General features: G+C 45.3%; 1 protein-coding gene across 1 annotated transcript; it reads right to left on the minus strand.

Moving 5' to 3' along the window:
* On the minus strand, positions 1–25,492 carry LOC137895534 (calcium/calmodulin-dependent protein kinase type II subunit gamma-like). Its single transcript, XM_068741011.1, has 21 exons — positions 25,416–25,492; positions 24,067–24,161; positions 16,125–16,184; positions 15,787–15,841; positions 15,500–15,565; positions 15,063–15,135; positions 12,471–12,573; positions 12,100–12,183; positions 11,907–12,001; positions 10,087–10,209; positions 9,908–9,991; positions 9,783–9,825; positions 8,830–8,889; positions 7,670–7,710; positions 4,778–4,858; positions 3,507–3,551; positions 2,767–2,812; positions 923–998; positions 681–775; positions 295–546; positions 1–149 (listed from the first exon to the last, which is right to left on the minus strand). Exons 1-20 carry the CDS (start codon positions 25,478–25,480, stop codon positions 314–316), a joined length of 1,623 nt encoding a protein of 540 aa, XP_068597112.1. The 5' UTR covers positions 25,481–25,492; the 3' UTR covers positions 1–149; positions 295–313.
* Positions 25,493–27,829: the final 2,337 nt, after the last annotated feature.

Below are 27,829 nucleotides of genomic sequence, written 5' to 3' on the forward strand. Positions count from 1 at the left end.
CGTCCAGTCGAGCGTTTGAAATATGCCTTGTTTTAATTTAGAGCGTGTTTTTTTAAAACTCGCCGAGCCGCCTCTCCTCAACCGGGAGCGATGCACCGATCCGACCGCGTAGAATAAATGCTCCAAGCAACTTCACAGTTCAGGCGAAGCTGGGGAGCGAAGGACAAGGAATTCAAGAAGCCGTTGTTAAGGAGAAGTTCACAGACATTAAAAACCTCGCGCTGTCACGATGAAGGACTGTACTCTAATCTAATCTAATCCAGCCGTCGGGGGTGGCGTTTTGACTTCCTTTACCTGGGTGTGTGTCGTCAGCTCACTGCAGGGGTGCAGCCGGCGCTCCCGAGCAGTGGAAGTGCACGTTGAGCCATTTGGCGTCGCGGCGATGCCACACGCGCGTCTCCTCTGATTGGCAGGAGCGCGGCCGGCCCTGGCTGTCCAGGTACTGCGTCAGGCGGATGTAGGCGATGCAGGCGGCGTCCTCGCCGATCAGGTGGACGTGGGGGTTGAGGATGGTGGTGTGCACGGGTTTGCTGTTTTTACTCAGCACTGTGGGGGGACAAGAATAAACCTCATTATAGAATCTTTTATATTGACACGACTGCATTTCTATTAAAAGAGAAGAAGTAAGCCTTGCAGTAAATTAGCATTAAATATAATATACACAACAATGAGCATCGTACAATTCTCAAAGTAAAATTTGTGGAAGTCCATGCCCTCCACCAGGTTTCCAAGAGCCTCGGGTTCAAAGGAAGTCAGTCCAGGATCGCAGATTCTCCTGTTGGAGGGAAATAAAACCAAAGATATTTTACTCCGGAGTTATCCTGCAGTCAGGGATGCTGCAGATTAAACGCTGCAGTAGAGATCACAAGGAAAAAGATGACCTTAAACCGAAAACAAGTGTAAACGCCGTCTGCAAACCTACGTATAAGCCTCGAAGTCCCCGTTGTTGATGGCTTCAATCAGCTGCTCTGTCATCTTTATGATCTCCTGTTTGCGAGCTGAAGACAGAGATAGGAAGAAAGAGGGCAGCCGACCAGGAGGGGTTAAATTCGTTCTGAAATCACGGCGTCCCTAAACTTTAAACATCTGACGTGAATCATCTTCATCACAGAGACGACATCTGAAGTGTCCATGTACAAAACAAAGCGCACTCTGCGCACATTATTGTGTCTGACGTTGACACACCGGAGTCTTCCTGCCGCCGAAACCCGAAGCGGAAATCTGAACTAAATGAATTTGTCATGCTCAGTAAACACATGATTTCATTTGCGGTTCAGTCTTTGCAAACTAAATCAGGTCCGTCTATTTCATTTGATGGATCTTGTGTTGGGATTTTAAGTGCATCGATTGAATGAAATATTTAAATAGTTCAATCGGGCTTTGTTTTGGTATTTTAAAGTATTTAGCAATTACTTCCTCTTGAAATTGTCTAAAAAATAATATAATACTCGTCAGCCTTCCAGGCGCTTATACTGCTGCAGTTCGCCGCTGCTGCCTGCAGGGGGCGACAGAGCAGGTTCTGCTTCAGTACAGCGCAGCCCCCCACATGGAGGTAAACTGCAGGTAAATAAAGATGGAAGACTCAAATCTGAGATGCCATAAAACCTTTTACGTGTTAGAATCTGCATGATTTACATCAAGCAGTGATTATAAGAAATAATGGAAGCTATAAATTAACGTTTGAAAGGGGTTGCAGTTGGGTCTGGTTGCCAGTAGATGGCAGTGCAGGAGGACAGTGACGGACGCACTGGGAGACTGAATGTTGTTCACGTGGAGTCTTGTTAATCTCTTCCGAGTCATTTATTCTTTTAAAAACTTAATGAAGCATTCGTTTATTATTGTTCGACTAGAATCCTGCTATCAGAAAATTTGTCTTCTAATCAGAGGTTGCTGCAGGGACAGGTCTATAAAGTCAGCTCAGCTCCCACCGATTCGCTGCCTTTGACTGAAAACTTGCATTAAAGCTTCAGAAGAAGTTTTCATTTGCACTCAATGAGGAGAAAATGATCAGCTGGTGAAAGAGGCTGCAGAAAACTCATCCTGAAGAACGGTTGGTACAACGCTGCATGAGCGACATCGTTCTCGTTTCATTATTCCCACTCAGAGAATAAGAGAAGAAGAGCCTCTCCATTGCATGCAACTGATGAGCCACCATAAGATCAGCTGCTGCTAAACCCACAGGAGCTGCTGTTAGTAACCGGATTAAACATTTCCTCTTAATCTGCAGGCTGCGCTGTCCTTCATCCACCTGAAAACAACCTGGGCTCATTCGCGAGCCGAAGACCAATCATTAAAGGCTTAAGAGGCATGCATGACTCTAAAGGAGGCGCAGGCACCTCCACACCGCATGGAGGCCACGGTGAATGTTGGGGAGAAACATTATCATCAGAGTGGAAGCCGCGAGTTAGATCAATTCAACAAGAGAAACACTTTACATTTCACTGACCTTTTTATTTTTCTGTTAATCGGCTTTTTATTTACTTTATGAATCGCTACATTTTTAGGCTAAGCACTATCTTTTAAAATAAGACAAACAAATGTTAACCATGGATTGCACACATAGTAACAATCCTTCTAATATTTCCTCATTAAAATCATAAATGCCCGACGACTTTACCCAGAAGTCAAAAAGGGAAGAGAAAGAGTCTGCAATGTACTTTAAAATGTCTCTATCTGGACTTGTGTCAAAAACCTGAACGAGATCTTCAAGTGAGCAAAAAAACAGGCATGCAGAGAAGGTGGAGGTTGGACAAGTACCTTTCCTACCTTTCATCTCCTCCTCTTCCGTGTTATTGCAGCTCTCTGTGGATCCCTGTCGGACGGAGAGGGTTGAGACACAGATGGACAGAAAGGAGCAACGGGAAGAAAGAGGGAAAGAGTGATAACAGGAGGAAAGATAAACAGCAATACAGACATTCTTTACAGGCGCAAGTAAGAAAGGGATGGAGAGCTGAACAAAGAGTTACGCAGACGACCGGATGGATGGATGGATGGATGGATGGATGGATGGATGGAAGGACGGATGGACGGATGACTCCCTCTCCCAGGAGCACAAACCAGCCGGGACAGCAGAGCAGCGTGAGCAAGAGTGGAGCTAATTTAAGGCGTGTCTGTGCTTGTTAGTGTGTGAAAACTCCACTGGAGGATTCCGATGTGCCAACGAGAGTGTTGGTGTAAAGAAAACTGTGCTCAAAGCCGCCATGCTGGAATCTTAGCGGCGCAACAACACGCAGGTTTGCGTTCATTCTGAAGGGGCCGAGGATTTTCTCCTCAATGAAATGTTTAAATTAGCCTTATGGACCCCGAAATTCATCGGCAGAATATTTAATTGTAAATTTGGAATATTCAGTCACAATTAAATCCCTGAAGCCCTCTACATTTACCTTTTTTGACATATCTGTGTTTTTAAACTCAAGGAAAAGGAAGTGCAGTATATATATATATAAAAAAAACTCCTCCACATTTATCTGTTAGCAGCTAATCGCTTCGAAGGAGGAGGGGCTTACCTTGGCGCCATCAGCTGGGTTGTGTACAACGGTAGTCTGGGCTTCCTGGGGGGGAGGTAGGAGACACTTTACCATGCGGGGATACCGGAGGGGGGGGGGGGGGAGATGCCAAGATACCGACTTATTCCATGACAATAAACACACAAAATACACAAATGTGCAGACAGCGACTTCTCTTTGATGTTCGCCAGCGATCTGGCGAAAGAGCACGAAAACAGCCACGAACAGTTAGCTAGGCTACACAAAACGGTGAAGGCCGTGGCTGAGGAGGAGGAGGAGGAGGAGGAAGAGGGCTCTGTAAGGATAAACATGCTCACAATACCTGGAAGTGTATGACAAAACTCACACTGTATAAATGCTAAGCTAGTGTGAATTGTTCACATCACAGCCTACATGAAGTGAACCTTTATTGTCCAGGTGTTTCTGTCATTGCTCCGCCTCCTCAGCCTTGACCACACCCACAGAGACATCCAACATAAAGAGCCGACTACAGCTTTGTTTGGACAGACTCCTGCTGAGCCGACCATCAGCAGACAGAACATGCAGCCCCTTTGATGCCCCATGGGATGATGGGAAATCTGAAGTGTTAAAAACATTGCTGGTTTTTTCTATCCTCTCACTTTGGTTTTTTTTTTACGGGATGTAATTTCACCCAGCGGCAGTGACTTCCAGGCGTCTCTGCTGCCCAGCTCACAACCTCCTAATGAAGTCTCCACTGATTTAATCAGCGCGTTTACAGACGCTGACACGAGGATTTTCCCACCTTTGGTTTTGTGAATGAAAGATCACGTAGTTCCTGTTTCTTCTTGCGATGCCACGACCCTGCCGCATGTCTCGGGGCTGCATCCTCACGCATTATGATAATGCTACCATCTACTCAAGCTCCCGCTTTACCCGCAAGCCCTCTTTGATTTGAAATTCACATGTAAAGACTTGTGCAATGTATTAAATGGGTTAAAGCCTGATTTTTTTAAAAAGTTTTGCTTTTCCGGCTTTGGCAAAGCGTCACGATCATTTGTCTAAACATGTGAATGTGTCACGAGAGGTCTGGGTTAAAAACGAGTCGGGAGAGACACCACTCAAATGTACAGAGCAGAATTTAAAAGTCATTAAACTCTATACCCAACAAAGCAGCAAAGAGGAAGACGATGAAGGACGAGGTGCAGGGAGGATTCCACTCGACATGGGATGTGACAAAGAAAATGAGGGGACAGAACTAAAGCACCAGAAAAAAGGAAATGAAATGATGAAACCAAATAGAAATGAGGTACCATTGGTGCTGGAGGTGACATGCTGCTGTCTTTGGTGCTGCTGCTGCTTACTACACTGTTTTTACCGTCGTTTCTCTGCGACTGGGGCAAAGACACAGCACAGAATGACTGCCAGGGGCTCGAAAGCATAAAGCACTCTGTGAGAACAGAGCCATTACACGGCCAATAACAGCAATCCACAAATTGTGAGTGAGTGGGATAAGTGCACAAAGCTGAACGGATTCATCTCAATATCTTTATCCGTCACCTGCACATCGCTGCCTTGTCTGAGCAGCTGTTTTATTCCCTTGCACTTCCGTTGTGCACGCAGCTTCTCAAAGACATCATTAATCTTTGACATGTCCCTCATGTTGACCATCAAGAAGTAGCAGGAACCGATTGGGTGTCCCTGCTCCCAGAGCAATGCGAGTCTCGTGACTTCCAAATTCGTTTAACGGACACTGGTATCCTCTTTGAGTCCGGCGCCCTGAAAGCGTCGGGCAAAATGTTTGCAGACGCGGTGCAACAAAACGGAAGAGTCGGTCAACGGATGCCTTTCCAAAACACCGATTCGCCCAACCTGGATTAGTCAAATATTCCCAGCCAAAGTATATAAATACACTTTTGCTGCGATTTGAATAATAAATCGGTTTTAAAGGATTTTTCTCTAAAACAAGAACCAATTTCTAGCAGCAGTGCAGCCGAAACGAGGTTGTATTATTGGCTACCAGCCCAGGTCTGTGCATGCAGTGAAAGGCCTTGATGACAGATTTGTCATTTTAAAATTTGAAATCCCTATGAACACTGTTAAAGTCTGCAGGAAGAATATCCGATTCATTCCTACGCTATCATGACTGTTTAGATCGCAGCGCACTCTTCAACCGCGTTCATCCTCTACTTACTGGATGGCACATAAAGATAAACTCAAACCCTTTGGATGAAATGTCAAAGAATGCAAATTAAAAAAAAGAGTATAAGTATTTTTTGGTTTTATAAAAACTACCTTTTTCAGAGTAAGGTTAGAGATGATGATTTTCAATCGGTCAGTGACATGTGGCACGTAACAGCGTGGGTAGCGATGATGAAAAGGGTTCAATCTGCTGCATTATGGGAAATGTAGGATCGAGTGATTGGAGAATCTATGCTTTCTGAGAATTTTGTTTTTTTTAATAATCTGATAAACATTCAGATATTTTAACAATTTTTTTTTTTTTTCACTTCTATTGGAACCTGGGGGCCAGAACTCTCTGGCTCAAAAACCAAATTTGTCAAATTGTCTAAAATTGTCAAATATTTTTTTTGCGTAATGCAATATCCTAAATATATCAGGGCCGAGTTTTGAACCAGGAATGACTGGGCATGGAAATGTATAAATATGTGGTTGTATAAAAAGGAGAAATAAATTTTAATTGTATAAACAATTAAAATGTTCCTCTCTTACTGGTCAGGAATGTTGATTAGTAAATGTCTTATCCATAACTAGTGGAAGAGGATAAGTGGAATGTCTGCATGTTTTATTCATCAGAAGCTGAAATGGTTTTGTGGCACTTATGGCACAACGTGATGCAGGGAAGTTGAATGCATAACTTCGGGAAAGGCGAGAAATGGCATAGACGACGCCTCGAGCATCTGTCCCCGAACAAGAAGAACGAACAAATGAAACTGACGGGAGCAAAGGAGAAGACTCGGGGTGAGTGGGGGGGAACACTCGGAGAGATGAAGAAAGTCAAAGAATGAAAAATGAACGAAAACGACAGAGCCGATCTCACCATCAAACAAACACTCGAGCTGGACTTCCTTTTCTGACAGACAGCAATGGAGAGGAGCAGGAAAAAGAATAAGGGGTCATCGGGAAACAAGGCACTAATCAAAAATAGTGAAAAAGTGAAGCTGCCAGACTGATCCCAGAGAGAGAAATGAAACGGCTACATAAGATCACAGGGAAAAAAAAGATTAGACAAAGGGATATTGAGAGAAATTCAGAAAGAAAGAAAAACTATCAGGTGCAGAAATACGTACAGGAAAATATGAGGAGAGAAATTTATTCCTTTAATGCTGGGTTTTACTATTGTTTAAAGTCGCTTTCACACCAGAGCTGCTTTAAACGGACCAGAGTTTGTTTCCTCGGCTCGTCCGTTGCGTTTGGGCAGGTGTGAAAGCTCATCTGAACTCTGGTCCACTTGAAACCGTGGGTCTCGGTTCGCTTGCAAGTGAACCCTGGTTCGGTTCGTATGCAGTGTGAAAGCTCACCGGACCAAGCACAGGACCAAATGTACGTGATAACTCTATACGCAGTGCATCTCGAGTACAGGAAGTGCAGCGCGCACGCCAAACCAAAACAAACATTGGAGAGGGAGGGATTTCCCCTCCTGCTTTGTCCAATCGACGAGCGGCCCTTTCAACCACGTGATCCTGTTTCAGAAAGTTCGTTTGTGCTTCAGAACTAACAAGCAGAACCAAAACAAATGATAAATGCAACAATGTTGCGACTCTCAGCTGCCCTATCGAACCGAGTCCGCTTGGTCAGGTGTGAAAGCGACTTGCTGTGCGGACATTTATTGTGGCCCTTGTTGATCATGACGCTTCACTGCATGCACCGACACCGACCGTCGATCAGAAAGTGTACAAAGACGTGATGAAGGCTCAAGTCATTGGGAGCCGAAGCTTAAATCAAACATCTTTAAATATCTTTTGGTTTTTTATTCTCTTACTTCGACCTGCAGTCTGCACCTGCGCTCCCACCTTGATGTAGAAATAGAATAGAAACCCTAGAGTAGAATCTGAGTGGAAGAACTCGCTATTCCTAAATGATACGACCATCAGTTAGGATGACAAACCAAAAGGGGAGACAGCAGAAGATAGGAAGACAGAAAGTCAGAGTCAATAAAAACCCGTACGGGTCAGACGGCTTACCTTCACCCCGTCAGACTTTTTGTTCAGTAAGGTTTTACATGCTGAAAGAAAGAGGGAGAAAACGTTGATGTCAGTCAGCCCGGAAGGAACGAGATGATCAAAGGATTTCCAATTCATGGAAATTATTGATGAGTCACATTTATAGGGTGGGTAGCAACGAGCTGGGGGTGGACAGGTGGACGTTGAGTTATCGCTGTGCCATCTTGTTAATTCATTATTTGGCCGATAGCTTGATCACAGAGACACATAACCGTGAACATGCATCTAAATCCAGTTAAACCCAGATTTAAATGGATCCGACAGCAACAAATGAATCCCCAACAGGTTCCTGAATAAAACTGCCCACATGCAGATAAACAAGGACACGCGCTAGAAACGGCTCGTCCTCCCTTACCTGCCGGTCATTGAGCAGAAATGCAGGGAAAGAAGAGAGCAAGAGAACAGTGATGCATTTAATATCTGCATCTGAACATCTGAACAGAGGACTGAAGATCACATCAGCAGGCACAAGCACCTGCCAGGTGTTCACCGTACAGTAAAAGGCATTCTGTCATCATTTCTCACAGACGCGGAGGCTTCATGCAACGACACTGGCCGAATAACACGTCCGCCATGCAGCATCCACTTCAGAGGCTCCGTGTTAAAAGGTGCGGAGGAGGAGATCCCTAAGTGTTACGAGACGGAGCAGAGACATTGGCCTTCACACATGCTTGGCTGGCCCTTAATGCCCGAGCCATGCAGAGGAAAGGTTGCAGGGAGGCATCGACTGGGCATCAGCCGAGGACTGCGGACACAAACCAATACAACGGTGGCAAAACGAGGAGACTGGAGTAGCTACACTACAGAGATCAATGTGCAGCAGGAGCCGGGTGCGTTAATGCAGCTGGGAGTTCGTAGGATCGCAGCCGCTGCGTTTAAAGCACGGGAAATCCTACAGTCAGTCCAGGAACGACGCAAACAGCAGTGCTCAGGAGCTCAGGTTGAATTTACATGTTTACATGTGTGTGAGAGACGCCGCTGTACAACGATGACCATTTAAAGGGGCTCGTCAGTGTGCAGTAGCAGCAGGTGGAGGGATTCAAGCAGCCCAGGCCACATGCCAACAGCCTGAGCACGAAGTTGGCAGAGTACAACTCCAACAACCCCTCCAGCAGACGTACCTTCCTGTGCCATTGCGGCTGTGCTGGTGGTAGCAGCAGGGCTGGTATGCTGCCGTCCCACTATTGGACAGAGATGGATTCAGTGTGGCGCCAGAGGACGGACAGGGGCCTCGCTAAATCTGATAGCCTTTCTGATCTGATTCCAACGGACTTTAAGTTACGGTGTCAGACGAGTCAGATATGGAGCTGCTTTCTTGAGTATAGATCAGTCCTGACCTTACAAACGTGAAAGTTTGTTCGGCTGCTGGCAAGCCTGCGCATTATGCATTCTATTAAGAGTTCACTGTGTTTTCAGTGGTTACAACGGCGTTCAGCTCCGTGCGAGGAGGAGACCCAAGCTAAAGCTGGCACGTAAACAGGAATAAAAGGTGCAGTGGAACCTCGGTCGTGGAACATAATTCGTTCCGCAATACTGTCCGAAAACCGAAGCTAAATGTATAATAAAATGGAAACTAGATTAATCTGTTCCTAAGCAACAGGTAAAGGCCCATTTACCTACAGTTATATTAATATGTATGTGTGTTAATATGTATCTAAACAACAGATAACACATAAAACTGTAAATAATACGACAAAAAAAAAGCAGAATAAAAGTACATTTTACGCCTTCGTTCTCGTATGTTCGGTTTAACTCGGCTCAATTCGTGTGTTCGAACTCCGAAAAAATGTTTGAGGAAACGTAATCAAATTTTTTTTTTGTTTGAAAACCGAGTTGATCGAACGGCGAGCCGTTCGATATCCGAGGTTCCGCTGTAACCGGTTAAAAGGACTCGATTCAGAAAGATGGCAGGAATTAAAGCAGCAGCACAACAGCAGGATTAGGCGACTATAAGATATCTGATCAGAAAAAGAGTGTTGTTATTTCATTATAATTAGACAGAACAAGAAAACAGACATTTGTTCTACGGGCCAATCAAACTGGAGGGATAAGTGATGTCACTGGCTAAGCTTACCCGAGAAGTTCCTGGACACGAGCATCGTAGTGAGGATGGCTCCCTACGGAGACAGGAACGCCAGTATTATAAATGTTTATGCTGGTTGCGTGCGTGTGTGTGTGGGTGTGTGTGTTGGTTCTTACTTTAAGTTTTCTCCTGGCGTTAAACTTGCGCAGACACTCCACCGTCTCTTGGCGGTGCATCATGGAGGCCACAGTGGAGCGTTGCTGTGTTTAGGAGAGCGGAGACAACATTGTAGGTAGACGGTACGTCAGTGTGAGGAGAAAGATTTCAACCAATCAGGAAGAAGAGTGCGACTTACGCAGACCCAGGGATGCTTGATTGCCTGATCGGCGGTGATTCTTTTGGCGGGGTTAATCGTTAGCATCTGATTGATCAGATTCTTGGCCTCGGGGGTGACTGTGTCCCACTCTGGAGAAGGAAACTGAAGAAAATGGGAATGATAAAAGTTTATATCTTGGATTAAGCGTTAATCTGGCCTTCGTCTGTGTGACATTGCAAGGTCTCTGCACATTGTATGCATTTAGGGGAGGAGTGTGCAAATAAAAGCAGCTGACAAATCAACAAATGCTGTCATATGATCTGCTGAATTTCAGTCGGACGTAAAGTTCTAATTAGGATTTATAAAAGCCACAAGAAGAAAAAGGGATCTGATGATTGCAGCACAAATGGAGCAGGGACAGGGAGCTTTTGGCTCATTTTCTTTGGCCTTGAATTTAAACTCGACCCTTCCTGAGCTGTAATATTACTTCAGCCTGATGCTGAACTTTCTTTTATTAATGGACATTTGAGTGCATCTGACTGCAACACCGCAAACCGCAGCACCTTCCCCCCCCCGACTCAGCGTCTTCCTTTCGCTATCTTGATCATGTTTGATTGAGCTCATTACATTACTGCATTTCCTTATCATTAGGCTGAAAAGAACAAACGGGATCTTTTTAACTCAGACTTTGAATGCAGGCATATTGAAACCACAGATTCACGAACGGCAGCGCAACGTAACCATCCAGGTAAACCGTTCAAACAGACGCTCATCTGGACACTACGTTAGTTTTTGTGTCAAATATGTTTCAGTTTGGACTTTTTTTTTACTTCCTTTAATGCACTCGAAGCGTTTCACTCGTAGGTGTACACTAGAGCGTCTCCATCGAGGAGGACGAGGCAGCAAACATCAAAACAAGTTTTCACAACACATTAACTTCGAACGTCGGCTATCAGTTACTGACAGAAATACAAGAAAAGAGATCAGATGCCTCTGCATGACAGCAATGCTGAAAATCATTACAAGCGCTTGTAGCAGTCACGTCGTATCAATGTTCGAATTATGCACATTCATTAAATGTGTTTGCTTCCAATTATGGAAATTAAAACTGGTAATAAATTCCTATCTCCCGGAGAACAAAGGCAAGATCTGATAAGTGTTTATTGCATTCTCATAGCGCAGCACCTTCCTACACATCAAGATGAAAATCATCTGAATGACTTCTGCAACAGAATTAGTGTGGTATTGAACTGGAGATGTGGTGTGTGGTTTATTTCCTCTTTAATAATTAGATAAATCCTGATTAAATGTGTCTTTGATTTCACATTTAATCAACATAGAGACTCAGACCTGATCAGCATCAGCCCATGAATACGAGCTCCGCTTATCAGAGAGTGTGTATTAAAACTGGACTAATCAATATGCTTACATTAATAAAGGATCATATTCTCAAACAGTAGCCTTCACTTACCTCAGCAACAGACGGAGCCAAGCCTTAATTGGAATTGTAGTCAATCCCAGTGACTTTTAGCAGCGAAGATTTTTGATTCATTCATTAAAAGTGGGAAAAAAACATGATCTAACATTCAATTTTTACTATTAATTTAACACCTTCATTCCAATTTTTTTTCAACATTTCTCAAGAACAAGATTCTGGAAAAATTAGCAGTACAGCAAAGTGAACATGACAAGTATGAAAATGTGATTTCTGTTAACAAGGAGAAACGGCCAGCTGTCGCCCAGTCGTCCAGGTGGCATTAGCGCTGAACTATATATATAATATCATCCAACAGCAGGCATGCAGCTCACATGTGCAGATAAAGCCAAAGGTCACAGCACACAGAGACAGACATGCTCACGTCGTATGCGCCGGCCTTGATTTGTTGGTACAGCTTGTGTTGGTCCTCGTCCCAGAAGGGGGGGTAGCCCACCAGCAAGATGTACAGGATCACACCTTGCAGACAGAAACAAATCTATTTATCCTGCTCAATCTAACAGTCAAATGCAGTTTCCTGACGATTAGAGCGGAGAAGGTGAACCGGGCTAACTGACCACAGGCCCATATGTCCACTGGCTTTCCATACGGGTCCTTCCTCAACACCTCTGGGGACAGGTATCCTGGAGTTCCTGCGAAACCTGTGACAATGCAAACGCAACGCAAATAAATATTTTTATAATAGTCCAATGAAAATACAGAGTATTCTTTCTGATGACGGATTTTAGCTGGGCTATAAAAGCTAAATATGTTTCTAGTCTCAGTGTTTGTGGCTTTTTGTATAAATTAGCAAAGCAAAACTGATGTCAACATCACACCTTGTTTTATTTTAGAATGTAATATTTTACTCTCTTAAGCATTGACGGTGGTTTTTCTTTGGTCGTAAATACAGAGAAGATGGAAATAAGTTCATCACTTTATCTCTTACCAAACCATGCTTGTTGGTCGCCCTGCACCTCGATGGCCAGGCCGAAGTCCGCCAGCTTCACGGCTGCTCCCTTCATCTTACTGGCCAGCAGCAGGTTCTCTGGCTGCAGCACAAAGCAAGTTAAAACACTCAATTCAGGGTAATAAAGAAACGAGCATGGCCTCCTTCCAGAAACGTACTGACTGCACGATTGGATGAGCTGCAGGAGCCGGATGACAGCTGCACTAGCAATCAAGCATTTGGCATTTAACCCAAAGGAAAACCTTTCGGTCAGCTGTCATGGAATTTTACACAGATCAAGTAAAATATAAGAACTACTCTTTTATTTAAAAAAAAAAAAAGTATTAACACCTAGAAGGTCATCACACATATAATAATTTATGTATTACACAACTACATAACTTATATAATAATACAATTCATAACACACTGCAGAAGGAATACAATTAAATTGTACTTAAACACACTTTATGAAATTTTTCTAGTAAGCTGAAAGGTCTGGACTTTTGTGACAGAAAATATGAATCTAAACTGTGACAGAGTTGAAAGGGAAAACCAATGGCACTAAAAGAAACAATGAACTTCTCTACATCCATGTTTCAAGTCCTGATTTTTCAGTTTAGACTGTTTTTTAATGCAACATTTGACTTAAAGTCCCTTTTGGAGATCTACAACATGACAATAAGCGATATGAGGGTGAAGCAGCGGACAAGCTAATGCTAGCTAGCCTCTCCACCGGTAACTTGCAGCATTAATAATAAGTCTCATGAGCAAGAACGCTGGAAAGTATCCCTGCAGCGGTTCAGACGGACAGTCAGAGGATATCCGAGGCAACTGTCTCTGCTGTCTCCGTCCATCTGGTTGACTGCGACCATCAAACAGAGGTTGTTTATTTAGGGAGGGGGAGAGGGAGGGGGAGAGACTGCTCCCAGGCAGAAAACTGAGTGAAAGCAACAGAAGAAGAGAGCGAGAGAGATAAACCGATAGAGACAGAGAGAAGGGAGGTGGCATAATGCTCCCTGCACTGGAGCTACAGCAGCGGGGTGACCTCGCCCCACAGTTACCATGGTAACCCAGCCTCCCACCAGCCAACAGCATTCAACTCTTTCTCTCTAGTTCTTGTTTTCCCCTCAGCCAGCGGCTCTCCCAAGATGACATGAAGGCAAAACTATAACGAGTGTGTGTGTGTGTGTGTGTGTGCGTGCGTGCGTGCATGTGTGTGTGTGTGTGTGTGTGTGATGTCACCACTCTCCATGACGCGCTCTGCTGCCGTCATTGGTGTTTTTACAGCAACACCTTCGGCAGCTTTGTTGCCTAGATACACATGGCTGTTGATGATTGGATAGTTTAACAAACGAAAAAAAACTAACGTCTTTGAGGAGTAGAAACTATTTTATTCAGATGTTTCTAGGCAATTGAAAATAGATATATAGACAATCTCATCAATCCAGACCAGGAGGAATAGACGAGTTCAGGCCGTTCAATCAAACATCTTTGATGCTTAAACTCTAATTCGTTATAATTATATTGTCCACATAGCTGCAGTGTTTCAGTGGGTGTGGATTGCATCAGATCCTTGATGACTCATTTTGGGATGTCTGCCTTTGTGGCGCATTTGTTTGTGTCTGCTTCTCTGACTCCTGGACGCCCGTAGTTTTTGTCTTATTCCCATATACCCTTCAGGTCTTTTCACACTCGCGCTCTTTTACTTTCTCCACCTGGTTGGACCTGATTTTGTTCTGTTCTTTTCTAGCGCTCCTTTCTCTCCAGGCTTGGCAGATCTCTGCATCCAGCCATCTCCTTCGTGACGTGAGGGCCGCTCACTGCAGGAGGACGGCCTTGACCAGCCAACCGACAAAATGCTTCTCCGTGGCGACCGGGGCATCCGTCTGCCATAATATATATCAAATGTAAAGCTTCTACTATCATGCCTGCACTTTGTAAGTACTAATAGATGAACACAGATGAGGTAAAAGTACATGCAGGCAGACAGCTGTACATTATGGTTACTGGTCTGTGAACGACATGGAAAACAACACAAGTCAATTCATGTCACTTTAACAATAAAACAGATTTACGAGTAAATAGAAGTTAGTCTCTAGAATAACAAATTAATTAGTCTGTCACACGAATGCCATGGACCGAACTGTTAAGTAAAATATTAAATTAATCCAAACTCAGAATTAGTCTCTGCTTGTGGGGGAAATCATCTCTGGTGGTAATCTCACCTACCGACTTGCTATTAATAGAAAAGTCTGCTTCCGTCACTTCTCGGCTACGCAGGAAAACACAGAGAGGAACAGAGAGTAGACAGATGAGAGGAAAAAAAGAGGGATTGTAGACAGAGAAAGAAAGGAGCAGAAATAAGGACAGGAGGAAGCAAGTGAAGTGAGAAAGGGATGACGCGAGTCTCGCTTTTAATATCACAGCTGGGCGGCTGAGTGTGCGAATGCGTGCATTTGAACCTGTTGTGATCGCTTACCGTTCATCTTCATTCACAAAACAGTTCATGAAAGTGATTTTTGCACAATGTGTGAATCAGTGCAGCCAAACGTGGCTCTGATGTTGATCGGCGCCGTGCGATGGGCTCACCTTCAGGTCCCTGTGCACGATGTCATGCTGGTGGATGTGACTGACGCTCTCAAGGATCTGATTGATGCAGTGGCTGCAGGAAACAAAGAGGAAAGAGAAACCGAGGAGAGTCAAGCGTCAGTCAAGCCGCGGCAGCTACTATAGAGTAGAACGCAAGAAGGATCAACATGCAAAAATATACCCAACGTCACCCGTTTAAAAGAAGGGCTTCTAGAAGGATTAGATCGGCAGCTAGAGTGGAGCTATTTTATTGCACTGTGCTGCGACATTATAAATAAACCAAATGCAAAAAGGCAAGAATTAAAATTAAACAGAAACTCAAAAAAGAAGAAGAAAAATCTCACTTTTACTTTGGCTTCCGTGGAAAATGTATAGACAGGAAAAGTGGCAAGCAGGACATTCCATACACACGACATAGTAAGGATAACACACTGTACCTGGCATCTGCCTCGCTGTAATACTCTCGAGCAACAATGTCCTCAAACAGCTCTCCTCCAGTGACGCTGCCAAAAACACAAACGGCAGGTTCAGATTGTGGAGGAAGATAAATCATAGTTACTTAACAAACGCCATTTCTTTTCAGGGGAAGTTAAGTTGCATTACATGCAATAAAAGTCACACAAGCCGCGTTCTACAGGTGGAAACACGCCCAGGTGAAGGAATTCGCCCTGGAGCAAACCTCCAGCCTGAACCTGCGACCCGCGGGCCAGCCTGATTTACTCACAGATCAAACACCAGGTAATGAAAGCCTTCCTCTGAGATGCTGTCATGGAGTCGCACTAGCGAGAAGGAAATAGAAAACACAATTGATTAACCCCTGAATGGAAGCATCGCCGTAAAGAAATGTCCTCCGTCAGCGTGTGAGTGAATAGATTTCTTGCGAGTCGAGACCAGTCAGGTGTTTCAGTATCTGCAGGCATACGATGCGGATCAATAAATCCTAAATGTATCCACTGCTCTGCTTCCAAAGCATGAAGGCCACCGCGTTGCAGCAACCAGGAATCAGCACACCAGTTCGTCCGCGAGGTGGGCGTAGACGTTTGGCTCCCAAACGGGACTCACCGATGTTTGGGTGTTTCAGCAGACGACAAATTCTGGCCTCCCGCTCCAGTTTCTGGTGATCTGAGGAGGGCAGAGCAAAGAGGAGGCCGTGAGGAAACAACCCGAGCAGGAGGAGGACACAAACACAGCAGTGAATCACGGCCACTCAATCTGACTCCAGTTTAACGCTTTCAGTGCCAATAACGTCTACAGACGTTTTTTTTATAACCCAAACATTCACTGCCAACCCTGACATTGAAATCTGACATTGAAATCTGCCTCTCTTCTACGGCCAATAGCTCCGGAACGGAAAATGGTAGGAACACACTTTTTTTTCCTGATGAAGGAAGATACTTTGATCTTTCATTTGACATGTTCGGTGTCTGCTTAGTCATAGAAAATAATCTTCTGTGGGGATTGGGAAATCGGCAAAATGGGCGAAAACTGGGGCACTGAAAGAGTTAATAGCACATTTGTGACAGTCATTGTAGCTCCAGCTTTTTGCACTTAGATAAATTAGTGTTGTGGGTCTGGCCTTAATTTGATCAGCGGCCAGTTAATGATTTTAATGGTGAGGGTGTGTGCGTGTGTGTGTGTGTGTGTGTGTGTGTTGTACAGGACAGGCAGATTAGTTGTAGGTCAGATACAGTGGATGACGCCTCCTGGGCGGTGTCAGAGGTCGTACTGCCACCCATCGGTTGCTGGTGCCCCTGGGACAGATGGACTGCTTACATGCTTGCCTTTGGACATGTGTGTGGGCGTGACAGAAAATAAATTCCCTAATCCATGGTCCCATCCACGGTTTTGGACAGTGCCATGGTGAGATTAACCACCGATACTTCTCAAGCAGAGTGTGGATTATTCTCCTGTAGTCCATTCACTGTTTGGGAGAGAAACATCTTCACCCTCCTCCTCCTCCTCCTTCCTCCTTATAGTATTTGTGATTAGTGAGATCCCGTGAATGAGGTCCTGTGGACCCATCCGACCCCCCCCGCCAACACGGAAAGCATCCCGACCGGAGCGGCACCAGGTCCGGCGCTTCAACCCAGAGTAACTAAGAAACTCAGAAGTCAAGCATGCTGTGTATCTCTGCTCTCCACCAATCAGCCTCCAGAGATTGAACCCCCCCACCCCCACACACACACACACACACACTCCTTCTCAGAGCCACAACAAGCTAATCCGACGCTATAATTTTTACCACATTGAATCCTTTGGCAACGCTACATTTCACGACCGTGTTTCATGAGAAGAAACAAAATGCTATTAAAGGTTTGGCAGCCAAACCCGTGACAGCCGGTCTTTAAATACCCGGTGAGCAACTCTGTCCCCTCAGGGATAATCAGAGACGGAGCAGAGTCAACAAAGGATCATAGTTGCCATGCTTGGAGTTGCTGATTGGAGCCAACCTGGCAACCTGCATCCTAAGCATGGCAGGATATTAGCGTGACGAGCTGTTGATTAGATGCAACAAGCGCACATAGAACGTCTTCTCATTTTTATGTTTTTTTGCCACCCTTGCACATGGTCGTCACACAAAAGCAAAAGTTATCCTGCTTGTTTACAGTAATGTGAAGTAAATCACGCTGAACACGAATTCTAATGAAGGAGGTGAAACCTGCAAACGCTCCAAAGCCGTCCTTCAAAAGTCAGGAGGGAAGGAAGGATAACGTGCACACGCATGAACACGTTGGTCACGTGACGCCAGTGTTCATTTATACAACCTTGATAAGTGTTTTCACAGATAACAAGGGCACCCTGTAAAACATTAATGAAACAGATGTTGGGACAGGGCCCAGATTCAAACATTTAACCCTCTCACAAAAGCTCAGGACAGCCCGTGTGAAACGAACAGAACAAAATCCGTTAGAAGAATCCGTTTGATCGGAGAGCTTTTACGGCTGAGCATCAATCCGCAGGTCAGACCCAAACACCCAGCATACTGGAAACTGCAGGTTCGACCCGTTAAATATGTACGTTACATGTTGCATTCGAGTCCACTATGTGCATTTCAATAGCAGTGGGATTGTGTTGTTGTGTTTGTGTTGTTGTGCAAGTCTTTTTTCATTTGGGGGGGGGGGGGGGGGGGGGGACCATTAGATAACCTAATGAGTCCATTTGAAGCCTTTAGCGAGGCTCCAGTCAATGAAGAGAGAGCTGTGAGCACAACTAAAAGCATGGCTCTCAGCTTCATTCCTAATTGCTGCCGCGCACGCAAATGCTTTTGGACGGTCGGCATCCACAAGTCCACAAAACCGCCCCGGATAAAACCGGGCGTGTCCCCGGATAACATCCGCTCAAACAGAAACTACTAAATCCTCCTGGTGACGCCTTTTAAAGAAGAGTTTATGTCTCTGAGCATCTTGAAGATCTTGTTCTACACCGGAGGGTAAGACAGGATAAAAGGATGTCCAAATGACAATGACAGAAAAAAAAAAAAGAGTGCCAGAGAAGACAAGACTATTAATAGATCCAATCCTCCGGCTTACAGCCCTGAATCACACCGACCCGGTCCGCCCTGGATCGCCTACCGGAGAGATGACATGCAGAGGAGCCGACACAGAGAAAGACGAGTCGAGTGGAAGCGTAGAGCGAGAGAGAAAGAGAGAGAGAGATGAGAAAGTCAGGAGAGTTTGTGACACTTCCTCTTCCTGTTAGAACTCCATCCATCAACAAGTGAATCCAGTCAGCAGTTCCGCTGCTGCGAGGCTGGTGTCAGCAGGCCTGTGTTCTGCTCACGTCACCTGCTTAAGCCCAACAGCATAAAGAGAAACTAAAACACAGAGACAATGAATTCAAACCCTCAACCGTACCCATCCCTGAGCAGAATCTGAATTTTGACCCAAATCTCTGCATTATGCTACTCAGACGGAACGCCCCGGTTCTGCTCCGCTGGGCCTCAGAGACGGAGACCTAGAGCTCCGCTACAAGTGATCTGAGAGAAACGAAAGAAAAGCCGAGCTCGAAGCACCGCCAGGTTGAGCAAAGATCAAGGTCAGCCTGCAAACGCGCTCTAGAATAGCAGATAATTCGGAGCTTTCATGTGTGTCATATTCACCTCTTTGGTCTAGTGCAGTTACCTTTTGCTGTTAGTGACAAATACATCGTTAAAACAACGTCAAATATCAAGCTTTAGAAGGAAATGGCCCGCCATCATTCGTTTACACTGGCACCCTTAATTACGATGAGAGGAGCGCTTCAAAGACACGCGATGGTGACACTGAAAGTGGCATAAAGAATAGTCGTGGACACAAACGTTGACATCTTTATTTCACTACATAAATAACAGCGGCTGGCAGCCCAGCCGAGATGTGCCAGAGCGCAGCCTTGATCCTCGCTTAGCGATAAGTAATCACTGATGAGAGGCTGTTCTAGGGAGACAATGAGCAGCTCTGAGACACACGCACGCGCACACGCACACGCACACACACACACACACGGATTTATCGCTGGTTATTCCCTGAGCGCACAGACAATGACCTCCACTGTGTGCAGAAACTGTTCACAAGGGTAGAAACGCACACAAAACACACAACACAACCAAAAAAAAACCAAAAAAAAAAACCCGTCTGGCAACCCGTAAAGTTGTGTAAAGACTGGCAGCTGACGCGGGTGCTCGGGTTTAGGGACCGCTTTAATGAAATGAAAGGACGTTCAATATTTACTGTGGAGCCGGTGGAATTAGCCCCGTTCACCGTGAGTGTTTAAAGTTGTTGTGTAGACTCGACTGGGCAGAAGGGAAGCTCTCTTTGTGTAAGCAATGAGCTTAGTGTGTAGTCAAACTATCCATAGGAGGATGTTCACTTAATCTCAAACTGGGGGGGGGGCAAGTAGGGAAATATCATTCTCCGTTCAGGGCAATAAAGGTCTTTAATACGGGCTGCAGCTGATGGTTCAGCTTTCATTACAGTATGAACACTTAATTGTTAGCTTTCTTACAACTCTGTGTGTGTGCGTGTGTGTGTGTGTGTGTGTGCGTGTGTGTGTGTGTGTGTGTGTGTTTGTGTGTTTGTGTGTGTGTGTGTCCTCAACATGAACGCCACAGCAGCCTTGAGTCAATCATCGGGACAGCGAAACAGAAGCTTCGTGCGCTGTTGGACACGTGCACGTATTTTACTCCTAAAGTAAATTGTTTTGTGCCTTTCTGTAAATATATATAGACACCTTTTTTTCTTGCTTCGCTATGTAAAAGTAACATTTATCCAATTTTGACTGACTGAGGAGAAACCTTTTCCACAATCTGCTTATTTTTTAATCTAAGACCAGGTCTCTGATGATGATGATGATGATGATGAGTCCAGGTCCCACAATGACATCATATATTGGATCATTAGAAGAAGAAAAAAAGGTGCTTACATCAAATCCCTCCGTTTTTGTAGAGGATCATTATGAAATTAAAATTCATTGGTGATCAAACAGAGGTTGCGCTTCATTTTAAAGGCTTCAAGAAACCCGCATGAAAACCAAAGCGTGGCGAGCCTGAGATTACTTTTATCATGAAAGGCCGTTTTGATTTGAACCTCGGAGGCTGACACAAACGCACTAATTACATTGCAGTCCACAGGTTTCAATGTCAAACTAATAAAAAATATTGGGGTAACGTTAAACCGATATTTCTGACAAAGCCATGCAGAATAGGTGACAGTAAGCTGTGATCAACTACGAGTTTATGTTCAAAAATCCTTCTGCAAGCAGCCTTGTGCAAATAAATCTTAGCAAACACCAATGAAACGATCAGCGATGCAAAATGACTACAGGCTGGGTGAATAAAAACCACCTTGAAAAGCAGATTAAACTGATTGACTATTTTTTATGGCTTTACTTTCAGGGATATCCAGCTGAAAATGAAGAGTCACTAAATCCTTCCTTTCCTTCCGGTTCGATACGCCTTGCTCTCCAGCCAAGCTAGTCCTGCAAATGTTTTTCTTTTTTGCAGCTAAAAATCTGTACGAACAGGAAGATAAGAATTACTTTTAGTGTATTTATGCATGTGTGTTTAGGTACGAGATGGAGAACCAACGAGACGGAACAACCGAGGTATTTATTTATTTATTTTTTACTGTGCCCACTATATAAAGGAGGCACAGACGCTCTCGTCCGAGTTGCTATGACAACCAGCTACATTGAGGCGGAATTATCCTCAATTGGGAAAACAAACTCTGGAAAACTAGCTGACACCAGAGCCGAGTCGAATCGAGTGGAACCGGAACCACATATTCATGTCACATAGCACGATGTCATTAAAACAGAAAGCTGAATATCAACCCGACTGAAACGCTTCGTCCCAGGTCATGTTACACCGAGGGTGGGAATAAAACACACATATTATAAATGAAATATAAACAGCTCGGCGTTGGCCTGAGGAAACGGGAGCATTTTTCATTATTTACAGCATCATTCAGCCTCCGCTGGCCTCGTCCAGCACTATAGAGCAAATTAACATTTTATATATTCCTTCAAGTTGGCTCCCCCGTGATGCCATATGCGTCGGATGGGAGGGATAATGAAGAGCGGATAAAGAGAGAGAAAAAAGAAGGCAAGATGAATCTGACAGGAGAGGAGTCTGGGAAAAACTGAACCCCTCACACACACACACACACACACGCACACGCACACATCACTGTCTTGTTTCCCCACACAGCACTCCTACGTATCTCTTCTCTCCACCAATCAGCCTCCAGAGACGGAACTAGAAGCCCACCAAAAGCCTGAACACACACATGCGTGCGCGCGCACACACACACACACAAACACACACACGTCGTCCGAATGCCTATCCTGAAATGTGCCGGCTTTGCGAACATGAGCTGAGGATGAAGAGGGAGAAGGAAGTGGCAAAAGAGACAAATGAGAGGGAGAACCGAAACACATGCGAGACGAGCGGATGAAGAGAAGGAGCAAAGAGGAGGAGGAGGTGGGTCCACTCCTCAGCTCCTGTCCATGTTCAGCAGGAGCAGAGCAGCATTGCACCTCAATAATTCAGGAGTAGGCCAATGCCGCAAGCCCCCCCCCCCCCCCCTTCTTCCCCCTCGTTTTGCTGACATCATCAAGGCCTTACCTAATAAGAAGGTAAAAATACTCTCACTTCACAGTCAGACACAACGTGTGACGCATAAATGGAGCTAAGAATAGCATGAAACAACCGAGATACGAGAGTATCAACAACGTTTGGTCGGGGTGTTGGGGAGTCTGCAGAGACTCGGCTTCAGTCGCGCTCGTCTGACGGACTTATTTATAATCCGTCTCTTCATCACAGCAGAATAACGGCTCCGGTTTGCCGGGTGCTGCGTGCAGGTAAAACGCCACCTGAAGCGTCACTTTAAACACAAAGATGCTTTTTATTTGACTACGGAGGCTCTAAACTCCTAAACCGGTGGAACCCGCAAACATCCGGGCTGACGTTACCATTTCTTTGAGCTCCCACACGCTGTTGCAGGAAGCCACAGTGTGCAGTTTAGGATTCCCGTGCCTTGCCCAAGGACACATCGCGGAAAGGAGACCCCCCCCCTTCAGCTTCCCACGGGTTCCATGAGGTCGTCAGTCTCAGCCCAACAAATAATAGTCAATTATTTACTTCTGCAAATTGATCCTAGAGTCATCCATCAATCCTTTTTCTTTATCGCTTTATCCTCTCGGGTCTGCTGGAGCCGATCCCTGCTGGCGTTGGGCCATAGGCGGGGTACACCTCGGACGCGTCGCCAGCGCACCGCGGGGTGGCCTAGAGTCAGTTCGTTGGTAGCGTTCTCTCGGACTCGCCGTGGACTACGGGAGTAAATCTGCGGCTACAAATCTGAGCATTCAGAAACCAAAGTCGGCTGGAATATTTCATGGCCCTGAGAGAGACGCCAGCGTAAAACCAAGTTACTGCGATTGGACGGAGACAGCGGAGAACAAGCGAGATAAAACACGTTAATTAGTCAGCTTCGTCCTTTTTTTCTCATGTGTGCATTGGCTGGAGTCCAAACATGTTCAATAACAAAGCATCGGCAGCTAAAAGGTCAAACGAGTGAAAACAGACGTGTTGACAGTAGTTTAGAGCAGAAATTACGTTTATTTTCCTCCTGGACGAAGACTCCCCTTCAACTGGGAGACAGACAGGAGACTCCCCTTTGGTCTTAAGAACAGACCTTTGCTGCTCCACTCACCTCGCTGAGAGAAGAAATGGACGTCCAGCTCTGTAACCACCTGTAAACTTCGCTAGCGCTCATCTAATGCAGCTTTTTATTTATCCACGATCCGCTTTTATAGAAACCGCCAAGAAGGAATCACTGAAAACCAAAAAGTACTGGCAGCATGGCAAAGCTGAAACTTTCATCGGGTACGACCCTTTACAGGTGAGACCAAGACCCCCCCCCCCCCCACACACACACACACACGCACACGCAGAGTGAAGACTCTCTGCCAGACAGCCTGTGGGATGAAGAGTTTCACCCCTGCTGTTGCCGGGTTACTGGCTCCAGCTTTTACACGACACACACAAACCTGATGGAATCACCTGGTGAGAGGGGCAGTTAATATCTTTACTCAAATCGATCCTTTGTTTACAGCAAAGAAGGGAGGAAAGAATACCTGTGGTCTTAGAGGTAGAAGGGATTCGACCCAATCAGTCCAGAACCGGCCCGGTACGTTTAGTGTGTGTCCTACACAACACTGATTTATAGATGTGCACTATTACACACAACGGAAGTAAGTGTCAGCACTTTGGGCTCGAGTATTTTGTAAAAGCAAAGACGGTTCAAATCGCCGTCGGGGTTCGAACGCAGCCGCCATGCTTCGCCCGGCGGCCTCCGGCCTCTGCCCGACACGGACACGGCGGACTTCCTGGAACGCTGCTCTTCAGGACTCGAACCCACAAACTCCAGCTGAACCGACTTCGCCGAAGCTGGCTTTGAGTTCGCATAAATCCACGATTGCCCTTTGACCTGTGACCCCGACGCCCACGGCGAGCGCCGGCTTCACTTACCTCTGGCCGAGAGCTTTTTCGTGTTGATAATTTTCGCAGCATACTCCTGTCCGGTGGACTTCTTGACGCAGCGACGGACGACTGAGAAGGCCCCCCTGCAAGCAGAAGAAATCAATAACCCAGAGGATGGATCAGTGCAACCGCTTCAAACATATCAAAGGTGTGTGTCGCCACGGGAACAACGCGCACAGCCATGTGGCCGACCTGTCTGACACAGAGGGCTAACGACACACACCTAAAGAGTCAGGAAAGGAAGTTCTTTAAATGAGACGTGAGGAGGAGGGAGAGGGAGGTGTCATTAGCTCAGAGGAGGAGACATGAGGAGCAGAGGAGGAGAAAGCCACTGCTCTGAAGGTCTGACCCCTGACCCCGGCTGTAAAAAGAAAGAATGTAAAGAAAAAGAATCTAGAATCGGAACCGAGACGATCCAATCAATAGTGAACCCAATCAGATAAACACTTTATATGCAAAGCTGCGTTCTCCGTCATTGATCCTTAAAATGTTTGTAATAACCCGATTTTAGAGGAGATTAAAATGTCATCGCTTTGGCCTAAACTAGATTTAAATGCTTCTGTTTTGTTTATTTATGTTTTTTACTAAAAAAAACATTTTAGGTATCTGAAACTTGACTTTTAAAGTATTTAGTAAATACGATGTCAAAAAATGAAATGAATACCCGACACATGAAACAGCTGCTGGAACGAACGCAACGCCACGCACGCCTGTCTGGGAGGTGGAGCAGCGCCATCAGCCACACACACGCACACACACACACGCACACGCGCACACACACCTACACACGTTAAAGCGGCTGAGCGCCTCCTCATGTTTAAATCCCGAATGCAGCAGACCCCCCCCCCCCACATCCACCGCAGGGTTGTTTTGCAGCATCGCCTCGTTTTGGTGACTGTAACCCCGCAGACAGAGCTGGATGACCGAGCACCGGGAGCCACCGAGCACCGGGAGCCACCGAGCACCGGGAGTCACCGGGAGCCACCGAGCACCGGGGAGCCACCGAGCACCGGGAGCCACCGAGCACCGGGTGCCTCTAAACTCGTTTCCGTCGCGCGCTCCCTTGCAGGTAAATTGACAGACAGGTTGGTCCAATGAGCGACGCGCCGCGCGTCACAGCGTCCTAACGGCGCGCTGCGCCTTCATGCGCGGATGAAGCGCGGATGAAACGGTGCCGGTGCCTGCGTGCAGCTGGTTGTCGTTCGGGAGGCTGTCGTTTTTTTTTGACAGCTCCTCTCCTGCCTTGTCAAAGTAAAACGCGCACAACGGAAACGGCAGCGGAGAGAAACGCGCGCACACACAACGCAACAGCGGCGGCGGCGGCGGCGGCGGCTTACTTTCCCAGTTCCTCGTACAGCTGATACTCGTCCGTGAACCTGGTCGACGTTACAACTGTAGCCATGTTGACTGAAGAGCCGGGGGGAGGCGAGGAGAGAAGGCAGAGAGGAGCAGTGAGTGGGAGGAGGAGGAGGAGGAGGAGGAGGAAGAGGAGGAGAGAGGAGACCCGAGCTGTAGTAACAAAGATCCTCTATTCGCTCAGGGAGTCACTCTGACATCGGTTTGCAAAATCGTGCGGCTGACCCGATACCAAATCCAGTCATCCATCCACCGATTCATCCATCCATCCATCCATCCATTCATTCATTCATCCATTCATTCATCCACCCATTCATCCATCCACCCATCCATCCATCCATCCATTCATCCATCCATTCATCCATTCATCCATATGAACCCGGTGAGAATGCACAAAAGCAAGGAGAAAAACTCACTCGAGAAAAAGTAATCAGGAAACAAATCCATCCCATAATTCTAATAGCTCAATCTTTAATCTGTGGGAAACACGTGCACACATGTAATGTGTTCTTCTTAGATTAATTACATTTACAGCACTAATATTGACTATTTTATCACATGTTTTAGCCACACAAACGACACTTGTCATTTGTTTTAAGGGTTTATCAGTTTGTAAAACCTCTCATCTGGATTCGTCTGTTAAACGCACGTCGGTTTTCCCCCTCTACATCCCCTCTGGCCGGGGATTGGCCACGCACGCAGCTGACTGTGCATGCGGCGTGTTTCCTCACGCCAGAAATAACATCAGAGTGAGACCTCTGTCTTCTTGGCTCCTCTCTGGAATTAGTGGCGAAGGTGGGATGTAAAGCCACGCGAGATCTTTTCTGATGCGTCAGGATCTTGCGGATCCAGATTCAGTTTCATCATCTCCCCTTTGAATCTTTAACATACAATGCACAACAGGCAAAGCTGACTCCAGATCAGCCGAGAGCAACAGCGTCCTTTAAAGAGCGAGGCCTGCGTTGAGATGCCGCAATATTTTAATATTGGCACAGCGCAATGAGCTGCATGTTCTCTCTATACTGTGGCTTTCGTTTCCTAATCCGTGTTTACCAACGAAACGCAATCAGTCATTTCACAATGTACCAACGGGAGGCAATAATGACTCAGATTATCACAGATTATTCACTGAATGCAGGCTACATGCACATTTTTGTGCTGGAATCCATCCTAAAACACATAAATGACCCCAAAATCAGAGACAAGTAAAATATTTTTGTGATCCTTCTAATTTGACTCACAAATCATTTTTTTTGTTCTTTTTTTTATTTTACATTTGTGATTACAGACTGCATTCCGTCTCCCCTGAGAATCCAACCTCCACAGTTAAATGCACATAGCCATAGGCAAAGCGTCTTTGTGAATGCAGCCTCATTATTACATATTCTACTATATACATTTTTTTCCAGTCATAACTGCCTTCCAGATGTAATCACGATGAACACTTCCAATGTAATTTATGAGAATGCAATTTCACCACGGAGTGAAAACAAGTCTCAAGAGCTTTGATATCAGATATCTGATTATCTGTAATCTAACATCAAGACCAAGCATTGGGATATTGTTTGATTTTAAAGATTTTAAACTGGAGGGGAATTACATCTCTTTTTAGATTTATACCCTAAGAATATTTTAGCCACGATATGGTGAACATCGTGGATCATTAAGCAGTGAAGTAGACAGATATTATCTTGAGGAGTTGGTTAGAGACCAGAAATAGGGTTTAAATGAGTTGGACTTAATCCCAGTTGACAAAATAAAGTTTTGCATTTCATTGCATGACATTTTCTGTCTTCGGTTTGTGATTATGAAATTATTATTTCAAGACAACTATATATTCCAAACCAGTGTTCAGAGCAACTCAGGTTAATATATGAATTTCAGCAAGACTAAAATATAACATAATGTGTTGTAAACAAGTTTTTTTGGTATTTTTTCTTTGCATATAGCAGCAACTTTAACTTTTAAATTCAGCACCCTGCGGTAAACATATGACATAGCATGAGAAGGAAAACCCATGGGGAACAAAAGGAATGCAAAACCAGAGTGACTCATTTTCATCAATTTGGATCATCTGGATTATGGAGATTAAGAAGAGAAAAGGTCAGAACGATGTCAGCAAGAAAACAACCTGAAACTATTCAAGTGACGGGGACATGCTTCCTCGAATCCCCGGTGGGCCTGAATATTTATTACTATTCCAAAACCACATGCAGTAGTGCCATTTGTTGTTCTTCAAATGAGCTATAAATTAAGGATTAATATATTTAACAATCGTAGCATCAGAGGACTGTCAGTGTAACGGATGTCTCAGCTCTTCTCTGGTCTACTAGTTGCATTTACAGGGAAGGTTTGCAATGATTTCCACAATTTCAAGATCAGTTTTACTTGAACT

This window comes from Brachionichthys hirsutus, chromosome 7 (assembly GCF_040956055.1).
Source record: "Brachionichthys hirsutus isolate HB-005 chromosome 7, CSIRO-AGI_Bhir_v1, whole genome shotgun sequence".
NCBI lineage: Eukaryota > Metazoa > Chordata > Actinopteri > Lophiiformes > Brachionichthyidae > Brachionichthys > Brachionichthys hirsutus.

What these genes read in the sequence shown, in the direction of transcription:
- LOC137895534 (XM_068741011.1), bottom strand. Translation starts at nt 25,480, where the DNA reads ATGGCTACAGTTGTAACGTCGACCAGGTTCACGGACGAGTATCAGCTG. An exon ending in CGTGTCCAGGAACTTCTCGG is followed by an intron (nt 8,890 to 9,782) that starts GTAAGCTTAGCC and finishes TCTGTCCAATAG; the next exon opens with TGGGACGGCAGCATACCAGC. An exon ending in TGTCACCTCCAGCACCAATG is followed by an intron (nt 3,552 to 4,777) that starts GTACCTCATTTC and finishes CCTCCCCCCCAG; the next exon opens with GAAGCCCAGACTACCGTTGT.